Source organism: Phacochoerus africanus, chromosome 9, assembly GCF_016906955.1.
Source record: "Phacochoerus africanus isolate WHEZ1 chromosome 9, ROS_Pafr_v1, whole genome shotgun sequence".
NCBI classification, from domain to species: Eukaryota; Metazoa; Chordata; class Mammalia; order Artiodactyla; family Suidae; genus Phacochoerus; species Phacochoerus africanus.
This window is the reverse complement of record NC_062552.1, coordinates 46,054,103-46,068,845: the sequence shown is the minus strand read 5'-3', so window position 1 is coordinate 46,068,845 and position 14,743 is coordinate 46,054,103. Positions and strand designations below refer to the sequence as shown.

Genomic DNA, 14,743 nt, shown 5'->3' with positions numbered 1-14,743 from the left:
TACAATAGAAAAGTCTAAGTTTGTCTTGCTGGAGTTCACAAACTTTGAACTTGTCATTCAATGGGAGTCTGAGAAGCAGCCAGGAAAGAATAAAAGGACTATTGCTAGCTGTTATTATGAAAGTGCTTTCAGATTGATTAAGCACTTACAGTTGCACACACTCTCAACAGTGCACATGATCTAGAATACAAACAGAGCTACATTTAGGGAGCTTCTTTTGCAAAAGCTTTCTGAGTGAATCTTCAGTTTATACTTTGACCTCTACAGCCTTCCTCCTCCACTTTCTCCTTTCCCCATCCTGCAGAAAGTCATCCCTTAAAGTGACTTGCCTGTCATCAGGTATTAAAAGATTTAAAAAGAAAAAGAAAAAAAAACACTTAAATTCCAGGTTTCCACGTTCAGTTTGCAAAGGAATTTTCCACTTCCGAGCAGAAACATCCCTGCATTGACCCTCAAGAGAATGTGTTTTCCCTTTCACAGGACTGAACAAAGGCAGGGGATGCTTAAGCAGTAACAGAAGAGCATTTAGGAAAACAACTGTACTAACTAGGGAACATCTTGTTTAGTACCTAACACTACACGATGGAGATTCACTTCATCCTGGAGTTGGCTGGGTCTACTTTCTCCCCCATTTCCATCTGTTATTTGCCAGTGATACTGACAGCAACTCAGATGGCAAAGTGCTTATCAGGGGCTCTTAGATTACAGTCCGTCTGTTAGCCCATGAGTTTTGATCAGTCACTCACAGACTCCCATTTCTTTGATGTCTGCAAAAGAGTTTCATGGGTTGATCATATTTAACATGAAAAGCAAAGTTCTAAAGGGTGGGGGGGAAATGTAATTGTAATGTATACATGTAAGGATAACCTGACCCCCTTACAGTGGGAAAATAAAAAAATTATTAAAAAAAAAAGAAAAGAAAAGTTCTGCTCCCCCCCAAAAAAGTAAATTAACCTATCTTCCCCTTCCAGTGGCATCTGAGGGTTCATGTTCCCCAGCACTATGCCACTATGACTCCTCCCAAAAGTACTGTATCTAAATTAAATTTCCTTTGCTTAATGTTTATTTGTGCATAGATTTATAGATCTATACACTTATTTATAGATTATCACATAAGATACACACACACATAGAGAACCTGAAGACTAGTCACCAAAATGTTCACTGTATGTTCAATGTGGTGATTTTTTTAGGTGGTGAGATTATAAGTGATTTTAAAATTAATTTTGTATAACAGCACTTTCTAAATTTCTTATACTAGCTACCTATCTCAGGCAACAAACTAAAAGGCTTTTTAAAATGTAAATTAAAAACCTAGTCTTTCCCATGTTGCTATGAAAGGTACAAAAATGAACATAGGAATTAAGACATCTCCCCAGGTCAATTCACAATTTTGATAAATCAGAAAGCCAGGTCCAAAGTAATCTAGTCTAATCTAGTCATGTGCTGCTCTTTTCCTATGGCATATGTGTCGTTGAGAAGTTTATCTAGTTGTGCTGTCCTATAGGTAGTCACTAGTCACAGATAGCATTTAAGTTTTATTTAATAAAGCATAATTAAAATTCAAAATTCCTCAGTCACACAAGCTACATTTCAAGTTCTCAATAGCCGCAGGTGGCTAATGGCTACCGACTGGATGGCAAAGCAACAGGAAATTCCGTCATTGAAGAAAGATTTTTTTTTTCCTTAGGCTGTACATATTTTTTAGTCAACAGTTTTTTTTAATTAAAATATAGTCGATTTATACTGTTGTGCCAATTTCTGCTGTGTACAGCAAAGTGATCCAGTCATACATATACATACATTCTTTTTCTCATACTCTAGTCCATCATGTTTTATCCCAAGAGATTGGATATAGTTCCCTGTGCTATACAGCAGGACCTCTTTGTTTTTCCATTCTAAATGTAATAGTTTGTATCTACCAACCCCAATCTCCCACTCCATCCCACCCGAACAACCATAGATCTGTTCTCTATGTCTGTATGTCTGTCAGTCTGCTTTAAGAAGATACAGAAAGATGTATTGCACTGACTAAGCAGCTCAGCTGGTAACTGAACACAATGTCCCTGTCAGCCATGAGCGAAACTTTGGAGGGAAGGCCTTTACACACTCTAAGAAACAGAAGACTAGGGCTCCTTAGTCCTGTTTCTCTTCCACACTGCATCTGGTTCCACGAGCATGACTAGGAGTGTCCTCAAGGGATGATATGAATGGCACAGGGCTGGGCCAAAGACTCCAATCTGAAGAGACTCAGAGTCATAATCTGAATAGAAAAGAGGCGCCACAGGCACCCCAGTGGAAGTTGAGGCCAACAACCAATGCCACATGGAAAATGTCTTCTGAGCAACTTAGACACCTGACAGAGGTGCACAAGGGTCGACACTCATCCCTATCCATTGGCCAAACACAAACACGTTTGCCCACATGAGGAGTAGCACACAGCACCAGCAATATGCTTAAGTAAGGGACACATAAACATCTTTGGTGGTTGCTACACCCCAGAGAGGAGACGAGAGTAACTCTCTGAGCTTAGAGGAGACCACCCTGACTTCAGTAAGGAGCTTAGCTTACTTTATATTATGGATCCTTGACTTACTTAGATTCTCGCTTCAGAAAGTGTGATTGCTGAACCAGCAACATCAGTACTACCTGGAAACTTCTTAGCAATGCAGAATCTCATGTCCTGCTCCAGACCTACTGCGTCAGAAACTCACTTTAATAAGCTCCCCCAGGTACACAGTGAAAACTGAAGGCCACTGAATTCTCTCCCCACTCTATTTTAAATTTCTGGAATGTAGAGGGGACAGATCTTTAAACAACTTTGTGCAATTCCCTGGACCTGGAAAATAGCACGGGGCTTAATAAACACTTATTGATTAATTGAAAACCTGGGAATTGGCTTTCAAAACAAAGAAGACAGTGTGTAGTTTCATGTGTTGTCAAAAAATACACTTAAGAAATCACGTGAGCATTTTAGTGTTTCCCTTTGGTTAAAAAAGCTTAGAAAGTAGAGATTAGCACATAGTGATACTAATAAGCAAATAATAAGCCAAGCAAGATTCCTTTGTTCTTTACATTGCCTTCTACCAGGGCAATCATTTTTAAAAGCTTTTATTGGATAGCTTGAGCAGAATCATGCCCTAATTATAGTCTTCCTTTTATTTGCCACTGAGAGGAAATGCACCAGATGAAGCTGTTTGAGACTCTATGGTTTGTTCGGCTGTATTAAATGCTTCTAACTGCTGACTTTTATCGTTCTTAACAAGTCAAGACCAGACTGAATGTCTTTGAGGATAATTGTTTTTATTCATTTCCCTTCTGTATGGTGAAAATGGAGGCCGTATGTAAATGAAGGAGAGAGATGCAGATTCAGAACTGCCCCATACCGATGCTGGTTCTCAGAAAGAGGCAAAGCCAAACCTCTTCTGTTTAGTTTACTGTGTGGCTCTGTGACCAGTGGGTTCTCCTGTAAAATGGACAAAATGTCTTGATTCTTCAAGGTGGTCTTCATGCCACTAAATTAACTCAACTCATGCACAGAATCCTCCTTTTAAAAAAAAATCTCTGCCCATGATATCAGTGCTCTCAACACTGTATTCTCATCCATGTCGTTGACAACGCAATGGGTAGGGTTGCCTCATGGAAATGACTGAAAGCCAGAGCTCAGATTTTCTGGATCTTGGGCTCAGTTCTACCAGCTACTTGCTGTGTGACCTTCAGATATAGAAATAAAGCCTTGGTTCTCAAATGGAGATGATCTCCCCCTGGGGACATCTGGCAATGTCTGGAGATGTTTCTGATTGTCACGACTTGAGGGTACTAGTGGCATCTAGAGGATAAAGGCCAGAGATGCTGTTGAACATCTAGAGCGTGCAAGTAATTCTCATAACAAAGGCTTATTGACTTAAAACACCCAAGTTCAAGGTACAGAAACACCAGACATCAAGAACCTATTATTGCTGCCATCACTGAGTACTTATGTACTCACACAACAACCACAGTCTACAAAACACCAGCCTTTGAACTACAGAATCTTCATATTGATTAAAAAAAAAAATCCCCTGGTTCTTACTTCATGTTCAGCACTGTTTTAGGTTCTGCGGAAAAACACAAAAGTGTAAGGCATGGTCTTTTACTTATTCTTTCAGAAGCTAGAAATTAGAATAAACCATCAAGGTCTAATAGCATAATTCCTCATTGATCCATTCCAGTAATTTTTTGCTGCCTCTCTACATGGTGCCCAGTCTAATTACAGGATGACTCCCCATTCCCCTGAGATGCCACTTTTCATTCTCATTCAGTTCCTTGTTCTGAAGGAACAGCAATTTCCCACTGAATGGTTATTAGCCTTTTTCCCTTTAAAAGACTAAGAAGGAAGATAAGCCCACAGGATAATTTTAAAAGTTGTTGCTCCAGTTTTTCTCCAACTTTAGAAATCTCTGTTGGCTTTTAATTAAGAACTTGCATTTAGACTGTGAGATGAACCAGATTTGAAGGATTGTTTTTCTCTCTCTCATAATGAAATGGCACTCGTTTCCCTAGGAGGGGTTTTCCCCAGAGTCTCATTGTTCTACTAAAGATGATTTACATGGGCATCTGTTGAGGTAGCTGACTGTTTGATTGGAGAGGGGGGCCAGGGACACACTGTGCCTTCCCTCTGAGAAACTAGGAAATAAACGCCCTCGGGACACTGAGCTGAAATCCTCACAAACTCCAGTGTGGAACGGCTTGGCGGTAAGTCAGTCAGAATCCCAGGAGTGGGAGCAGGGCTATATAAGCTCCAAAGATGCCATGAATGTGACTGGATCTGGCAGTTGTCTCAGACACCTGTAATGTGCATTTCAGCCCCCCCCCCCCCCCCACTCAGCCTTGAGAATCAGGCCTACTCAAAAGGACTCTGAGCAAAGATATACCCATACACCTGACTTTGGGGCACCCATGTGTCGAAGCTCCTAAATCCTAATTCCTTCTCCTGAGCCATTTGGCTGAGGCTCAAAGTAAACTGATGATTCTCTTTCCAGAATTTAAGAGAAGGAAGTATAACCAGGACACAGTATTTGCATATTCTCAAAATATCTCCCCTAACGATATTTAATTAATTACAAAAGGAAAAGAGTGAATAAAGATGCCATACATTATCTTAACCAAGTGATCAAGGTCAATGTCACCAATAATAAGACACACCAATACCTTGTGCCACTCCCACGGTGAACACAGAAGGGCCTTACTTCCTTTCAGAGGTATTCTTGACCGCAAATATTTAACCTCAGTCCAGGCATGAGTAAATTATCAGACAAACTCAAACTGAGGGGCATTCTATAAAATAACCAATACTCTTCAAAAGTGTCAAGGTCACAGAAGACACGGGAAGACTGAGGAACTGTCACAGATCAGAGGAGAGGAAGGAGATACTACTACTAAATAAAACGTGGGATCCTGGATAGGATCCCGGGCCAGAAAAGAGGACACTGTGGGAGAGTGGTGAAATGTAAACAAGGTTTGTAGATGAGCTAATGGAGTTGTATGGTACCACTGTTCAATCTCCTGGTGTTCTTAACTGTCCTATGGTTATAGGATTATAACATTAATGTTAGCAGAGGTAGCATGAAGGCTATACAAGAACTCTCTCTGTACTATTGTTGCAGCTTTGAAGTATAAAATTATTTCAAAATAAGAATTTTATTTTATTATATATTTTTTTGTCTTTTGTCTTTTTTGTTGTTGTTGTTGTTGTTGCTATTTCTTGGGCCGCTCCCGCGGCATATGGAGGTTCCCAGGCTAGGGGTTGAATCGGAGCTGTAGACACCGGCCTACGCCAGAGCCACAGCAACGCGGGATCCGAGCCGCGTCTGCAACCTACACCACAGCTCATGGCAACGCCGGATCGTTAACCCACTGAGCAAGGGCAGGGACTGAACCCGCGACCTCATGGTTCTTAGTCGGATTCGTTAACCACTGCGCCACGACGGGAACTCCCTCAAAATAAGAATTTTAAATAAATAGACATAAAATTGCCTACAGATAATCTCAGAACAATATAAGCAATGGAAAGACATAGCTGATAATTGACTTTATTAAAGCTGATACAAAGAAATCAGCCTTTCTAGAAAGGTAGAGAGTGGAAACAGTGTAAAAAAGAAAGATACTGTGTAGACGAAGACTTATCCATGCTAGAATAATGGAGATTGATGCAGAAATTGACCTCTGAACCAGAAGAATAAAAATTATCTCAGAACGAAGGAGTCCAGTGAGAAACTCTCCTTCTAAACTCAAGCAATTTTTTTTTTTTTTTTTGCTCAAACAAGCCCTATGCCTCTATGATCTGTGATTAGCAGCTAGTGCAGAAAAATCTCAGACATGGCAACACACAGAGAAGGGTCCAGTGTCCTGTAGGCTCTAGAAGGCACAACCTTCCACTTTCTGCCTACCCAACACCTCACAACTGCCAAGACACACACACACACACACACACACTCTGTCTGAGACATAGTTTTTAGATATAGTTACAAACAAATTGTGTACCTTTTGGCAGTAAATTCTTTTTTTTTTTTTCCAAATGAGCTCTTATTGGGAGCTCCAGCAAGTTAACGACTAAAATTATAGTAAGTAAAACAAAGAAAAGCCATAAACAGTCATAATTAAAATGTCAACCATGTATTGAGTACTTGCTCCACATGCTAGAGACTGTTCTAAGCCCCTCTATATGTATTATCTCAATTCATCTTCAAAATAACCCTATTTGGTAGGTCTTATCAATAGACTCACACTACAGATGAGGAAACTGAAGCAGGAAAATATAACCCCTCCCACACCAAGTATATTTCTTAAGTCAGGAATATTGAGTATAATTACATACAATAAAATCCAATCTTTGTAGGTGCATAGCTCAAGGATGGTTGACACAAGTATACAGTACTATAACTACTACCACCATAAAGATATAGACTATCAGCCCAACCCTCAAAATGTTCCTTCAGGCCCCTTTGTGGTCAAACACCTCCTACCCTCTACCTGGTCAACTACTGATCTATCTTATATTCCTATACATTTGCCTCTCCTATAATGTTACATAAATGAAGTAATACAGTATGGAACTTTTTGTATCTGACTTCTTTCTCTTAGCGTAAAGGTTTGGAGATTTATAAAGGTAGCTGCATGAATTAGTTGCTCATTCTTTTAAATTGCTAAGTAGTATTCCATTGTGTGGATGGATCACCATTTTCTTATACATTCACCAGCTGATAGACAATTGGGTGGTTTTTGAGTTGTGGATACTATGAATGACACAGCTATCAATATTTGCATATATATATCTTCTTGTGAACATATGTGTATGTTTTAATTCCTCTTGCCTAAATTATATAACCTAAGAATGGGACTGTTGGGCTTATGTCAAGTGTATGTTTAAGTCTATAAGAAACTGACATATTGTTTTCCAGAATGGCCATACCATTTTATATTCCCACCAGCAATATAGGAGATTTCCAGTTGCTCTACATTCTTGTCAACACTTGGGATTCTAAGTCTTCAAAATCTAAACTGTTCCTATGTGTGCTGAGATAGTTCAATTTTAACGGGTTTAATTTGCATTTCCCTGATAACTAATGATGTTGGGCATATTACTGTGTGTTTATTTACCATTCATGTATTTTCTCTGCTGAATTATCTGTCAGTTTTTTACAAGTTTATCATCTTATTATTGAGTTGTACAAGTTCTTTATGTATTCTGGATACAAGCCCTTTATCAGATATGTTTTAGAAATATTTTCTTCCACTCTATGGCTCATTTCTTAATTTTATTAACAGTGTCTTTTAAAAAGTAAAACTTTTAAATTTTAACAAAATCTGATTATCAGTTTTCATTTATATTTTTCTTTTTTTTTGCATTCTAAGAAATCTTTATCTAATCCAAGATCACAAGATTTTCCCTTGTATCTTCTTCTAGGTATTTTTTTTCCAGTTTTTTTTTTTTATTTTGTAATGATTTTTATTTTTTCCATTATAGCTGGTTTACAGTATTCTGTCAATTTTCTACTGTACAGCAAGGTTACCTAGTTACATATACATGTATACATTCTTTTTTCTCACATTATCAAGCTCTATCATAAGTGACTAGATATAGTTCCCAGTGCTATATACAGCAGGATCTCATTGTTTGTCCATTCCAAAGGAGATAGTTTGCATCTATTAACCCCAAATTCCCAGTCTATCCCACTCCCTGCCCCTCCTTCTTGGCAACCACAAGACTATTCTCCATGTCCATGATTTTCTTTCCTATGGAAAGGTTCATTTGTGCCATATATTAGATTCCAGACATAAGTGATATCATAGGTATCTGTCTTTCTGACTTACTTCACTTGGTGTGAGAGTCTCTAGTTCCATCCATGTTGCTGCAAATGGCAATATTTTGTTCTTTTTATGTCTGAGTATATTCCATTGTGTATATATACACCACATTTTCTTAATCCAATCATCTGTCAATGGACACTTGGGTTGTTTCTACGTCTTGGCTATTGTGAATACTGCTGCAACAAACATGCGGGTGCATGTGTCTTTTTAAAGGAAAGTTTTGTCTGGATATATGCTCAAGAGTGGGATTGCTTGGTCATATGGTAGTTGTATGTATAGTTTTCTAAGGCACCTCCATCTGTTTTCCATAGTGGTTGTACCTATTTACATTCCCACCAATAGAGCAGGAGGGTTCCCTTTTCTCCACACCCCCTCCAGGACTTGTTATTTGTGGACTTATTAATGATGGCCATTCTGACTAGTATGAAGTGGTTCCTCAGAGTAGTTTTGATTTGCATTTCTCTAATAATCAGCGATGTTGAGCATTTTTTCCTGTGCTTGTTGCCCATCTGTATATCTTCTTGGGAGAAATGTCTATTCAGGTCTTTTGCCCATTTTTCCATTGGATTGTTGGCTTTTTTGCTATTGAGTTGTATAAGTTGTTTGTATATTTTTCTTCTAGGTATTTTTCACCTCTTAATTTAAACTCTATTTCTCATTTCCAATTAATTTTTACATCTGTGAGGTAGTAGCTGGGGTTTTTTGTTTGTTTGGTTTTTGTTTGGTATATGGATATCCAGTTGTTCCAGAGCCACTTGTTGAAAAGACTTTTCTTTCCCCATTTTATTATCCCTAAGTATTTTATTTTTTCAGTATTGTAAGTGAATTGTGAATTTCAATTTCCAACTCTTTGTAGCTAACGTAGACAGATTTTCAGTTTGAAAAATAGATTAAAGCCCACCAAAAAAGCATTGTCTTTTTCAAAGAAGTGATTTTAGCAAAGCACTAGTTTATTTTCCAAACTTCAACCAATCCTTTTAAAAACACCATCAGAGTTTTCAATTGTAAAAGTAATACATGTTAATTGTCACAGATCAAAAATAGCAAAAGTGAATAAAGAAAATATTCATGGAGTTCCCATTGTGGCGCAGCAAAAACAAATCCAACTAGGAACCATGAGGTTTCAAGTTTGATCCCTGGCCTTGACCATTGGGTCAAGGATATGGCATTGCCGTGAGCTGTGGTGTAGGTTGCAGATGAGGCTTAGCCTACAGCGTAGGCCAACAGTTGTAGCTCTGATTCAACCCCTAGCCTGGGAATCTATGCTATGGGTGTGCCCCCCACCCCCGCAAAAAAAAGGAAAGAAAAAGAAAATATTCACAATGCTTCTCCATCTCAGCCTTAATCCTTCCTCCCTGAAGTAACTAGTGTTAACACACATTTCTTATGTTTTCACATTCAAGCAAACAGTTATTTTTCCAATACCTGAGGGTGGAAGGGTTAGACGTAGTCAATGACAGGAGAAAATGCAGAATTAGCCTGGCAGACTTTCTGACTTCGTTTCCAAAAATCTAGGCCTTGGGAGAAAATTCAGAGTTGGCAAAGAAAGCAAACATGCAAAGAGAGTTTGCAGGAAGAAGCAGAATATCTGGAAAGAAGCAAAGGTGAAGGGTGGTCTTTAAAAAGGAAAAAAAAAAGAAGAAGAAGGAGTTCCCGTCATAGCACAACAGAAATGAAATGTATCCACCGAGGAACCATGAGGTTGTGGGTTCAATTCCTGGCCTCACTCAATGGGTTAAGGATCTGGCATTGCAGTGAGCTGTGGTGTAGGTCAAAGATGAGGCTCAGATCCTGCATTGCTGTAGCTGTGGTGTAGGCTGGCAGCTGTAACTCCAATTTGACCCCTAGCCTGGGAACCTCCATATACTGCAGGTGCGGCCCTAAAAAGTAAATAAATAAATAAATAAATAAATAAATAAATAATAAATAAAGACATGACACCATAAAACTCCTGGAAGAGAACATAGGCAAAACATTCTCTGACATAAACCTTACAAATGTTTTCTTAGGTCAATCTCCCAAGGCAATATAGAGAAAAACAAAAATAAACAAATGGAACTTAATCAAACTTTACAAGCTTTTGCACAGCAAAAGAAACCATAAAAAAAAGACAAATTATGAAATGGGAGATAATAGTTGCAAATGATGCACCTGATGAGGGCTTAATCTCCAAAATATGGAAACAACTCATACAACTCAACAACAACAACAAAAAAACAAACAATCCAACTGAAAAAAATGGGCAGAAGACCTAAACAGACATTTCTCCAAAGAAAACATATGGATGGCCAGTAGGCATATGAAAAAATGCTCAACACCACTAATTATTAAATGCAAATTAAAACTATAGTGAGGTACCACCTCACACCAGTCAGAATGGCCATCATTAATAAGTCCATAAATAACAAATGCTAGAAAGGGTGTGGAGAAAAGGGAACCCTCCTACACCGTTGATGGGAATATAAATTGGTACATCCACTATGGAAAATAGCATGGGGGTTCCTCAGAAGACTAAGTATAGAACTACCATGTGATCCAGCAATTCTATTCTTGGGCATATATCTGGACAAAACTATAATTCAAAAAGATACATGCACCCACATGTTCATAGCAGCAATATTCACAATAGCCAAGACATACAGAGAACCTAAACGTCCATCAATAGATGAATGAATTAAAAAGATGTGGTACATATATCCAACAGAATACTACTCAGCCATAAAAAAATTAAATAATTCCATTTGCAGGAGCAAGAATGAAACTGGAGATTCTCACACTATGTGAAGTAAGTCAGAAAGAGAAAGACAAATACTGTATATCACTTATATGTAGAACCTAAAATATCGCAGAGATGAACCTATCTACAAAATAGGAATAGGAGTTTCCATCGTGGTGCAGCGGAAACGAATCTGACTAGGAACCATGAGGTTGCAGGTTCAATCCCTGGCCTCGATCAGTGGGTTAAAGATCTGGCATTGCTGTGAGCTGTGGTGTAGGTCATAGATGCAGCTAGGATCTGGCGTTGCTGTGTCTCTGGCATAGGCAGGTGGTTACAGCTCCGATTGGACCCCTAGCCTGGGAACCTCCATATGTCGCAGGTGCAGCCTTAAAAATACAAAAGACAAAAAAAAAACACAAACAGACTCACTGATACAGAGAAGACACTTGTGGTTTCCAAGGGGGAAAGAGGAGAGAGTGGGATGGACTGGGAACTTAGGGTTAGTAGATACAAACTATTACTTAGAATGAATAAGCAATGGTGTCCTACAGGAAACTATATCCAGTCTCCTGGTATAGACCATGATGGAAGAGAATATTAAAAAAGGATTGTATATACATATATGTATGACTGGATAACTTTGCTGCACAGCAGAAACTGGAACGACATTGTAAATCAACTATATTTCTAATAAATTTTGTTTTGTTCTGTTTTATTTTGTTTTTTAGGATCATACCTGCAGCATATGGAAGTTCCCAGGCTAAGGACTGAATCAAAGCTACAGCTGCCGGCCTACGTCACAGCCACAGCAACTCAGGATCTGAGTTGCTTCTGTGGCCTACACCATAGCTCACAGCAATGCTGGATCCTTAATCCACTAAGCAAGGCCAGGGATTGAACCCACAACATTATGATCACTTGTCAGATTCAGAAACCACCTAAAAAAATGTTTTTAAAAAGGGAAAAAAATTAATAGACTTTCTTACTGACTTGGAGAAAGGAGACAGATCTCTTGTCCCAGAGGAGTGAAAAACAAGGGATATAAGAACTTCAAGAAAAAAAGCATTTTAAAAAATTTAGAAATGGCAATACTACAAACTCTGAAAAATTCCCCATGTCCCAAATGTGGTGTGAAAGCAACAATGGCCCCCAAATCTAAAAATTACTATGGAAGGAACCATGAGGTCGCGGGTTCTGTCCCTGCCCTTGCTCAGTGGGTTAACGATCCGGCGTTGCCGTGAGCTGGGGTGTAGGTTGCAGACACGGCTCGGATCCCGCGTTGCTGTGGCTCTGGCGTAGGCCGGTGTCTACAGCTCTGATTCGACCCCTAGCCTGGGAACCACCATATGCCGCAGGAGCGGCCCTAGAAAAGACAAAAAGACAAAAAAAATAAAAAATAAAAAAAATAATAAAATAATAAAAATTACTATGGAGAACAACTGAAGATGGAACCTGCTTGGAAAGAGGATCAATGGGCAGAGGTGGTCACTAGCCAAGGCCTGTAATCACCTTTGGTTCTGCTCAAGACCCATAAACCTTAACATAAACAGGGAACCCGCAAGAATGACTGAGTTGGAATTTCTCACCAGAGAAGGTGACTCAAAACCAAACTACTTTTAAAGGATAGAATGTGACACTGAATTTTATGTATCTATTTTGAAGTCCCTGGAAATAAAATTTTCTTCAGAGTAGGGACCATGACCCATTTACTGAAACTCTTAGGTAGATGATGAATTAGGAATGTGTGAATGGTCCTAAAATGAGGAAATCTGAATTCTAATCTCTCTTCTGCTTTTTTTAAAATTCTTACAGCTGCACCTGCAGCATATAAAAGTTCCCAGGCCAGGAGTCGAATCAGAGCTTCGGCTTATGCCATAGCAACACCAGATCCAAGCTACATCTACAGCCTATGCCACAGCTTGCTGCAACACCAGTTCCCTAACCCACTGAGTGAGGCCAGGAATCAAACCCGCATCTTCGCAGAGATAACAGTGGGTCCTTAATCCTCTGAGCCACAACCCTCCTGCTTTAAATATACAATGTAGCTTTGAGATAATATCTTTTCCTCGACTTTTCTATACATAAAAATTAGATTTCTTAAAAATCTGTCCCCTAAGTAAACCTGAATTTCTTGAAATTCCTTCTGTTAAAAACTAAAATCTGTCCACTAAGAAAACCCACATTTCTTGAAATTCCCTCTGTTAAAAACTATCAACTATATTGCAATATAACCAAAATACAGTATAACCACTAAGTAATAAAAATGCACTGTAAAGATATAATTAAATCACTCAGACAAATTTACCTAGCAACTTCAGCTCTCCGATCACTGTAAAATTCTGAGCAAGAAACACTTCATGAGACACCGCAGGAACTGCATTTCCAGAGAGACACACATCAAGCAGGCTTGAGAGTGGGCATTCCAAGGGAATTCGTGACAGAATCACCACACCTACATGGACACAGGCTGTAGAAGGCAGATAATATATTTGTCCTTGCCAGATGTCAGCACTCCCGAGGAGCAAAATGGCCCAAGAGAATCACCAGCCAGACCCCTTTGTCTACACAGATGATTCCAGCATGAACTTCCAGCTGGTCACATGAAATGGAAAAAGCATCACAAATGTATCACATTCACCCCCACACAGTATGAAGCACTGGAGGCTCTGTTTGGCTACAATATGTTTCCAGACAAAAATCTCCAGAGAAAACTGGGTTTAAAATTCAACCTACCAGAGTCAACAATAAAGATCTGGTTCAGGAACTGGTGGTTCAAAATGAGGAAGCAGCAGCAGCAACAGCAGCAGCAATCACTCAAGCCACCAAACCAGACTCTTCCAGCCAAGAAGATACCCACAGCATCAACTAGCCCTCATTATTTTTTCCCTGAAGTTTCAGATTCCTCTAGCTTCCTCTCAGTTCAACCCATAGGCCATTTCCAGTGGGCAGGGGACTCTATCATCACTGAGAGTCCTACAAGCGATGTTCAAATGCAAGATCCTCAATTGGAGAGACTAGTGGCCTCCATTCCTGCTTTATACTCTGATGCCTATGACACAGACCAAATTAGGAACTGTACAGTTTTCCTGATGAGGATGAGATAGACAGTTCTTCATTCCACTCTCTGTATCAGTATCTCTCACCAACAAGGCCCAGTTGGAACAGAGTTCTTCTCTTAGCATCTTTGCCAGCCCAGCTGTAGGTTTATCTCCCAAGCAAACCTGGTTCAGCATAAGCTGGAGCTTTGCAGCCTACAGTCTAAGAGACAGACTGGAATTCCAGAAGCCCTCCAGTATGGTGGACTTTCTCTGATCAAAGTACTAACAAATCAGACATTACAGAAAAGGATCTTCTTGCATCTTGTATATGGCTGTTTGTCTTAACCCAAATATCTGGCTCAGTCTTGATTTGATGTCCATGCAAATGTTGTAAAAACTAGTTTCCCCCAAGTATAGCTCAGTATTACACAATCAGCCCCACAAGTTTCCCTAGAGAAGGCCTTTCTAGTCCCTTAGATGGCCAATGAGACTCCAAAATTCCCTCTTCACAAAACTATCTTTGACTTTTTAAAAGAAGGTCATCAGCCTTTAGGGCTCATCCTTTTTTCTTTTTCTTTTTCTTTTTCTTCTTTTTCTTTTTGGCTGTGGAAGTTCTTTGGGCCAGAGATTGAACCTG

At 39.3% G+C, this 14,743-nt stretch overlaps 1 protein-coding gene across 1 annotated transcript; it reads left to right on the top strand.

The window, feature by feature from the left end:
- The first annotated feature begins 13,668 nt into the window (after positions 1–13,668).
- LOC125135620 (arginine-fifty homeobox-like) lies at positions 13,669–14,380 on the top strand. The gene is given in 3 exon segments (XM_047795914.1): positions 13,669–14,134; positions 14,137–14,223; positions 14,226–14,380. Coding segments are annotated over 3 exon segments (708 nt in total).
- The last annotated feature ends 363 nt before the right edge of the window (positions 14,381–14,743 follow it).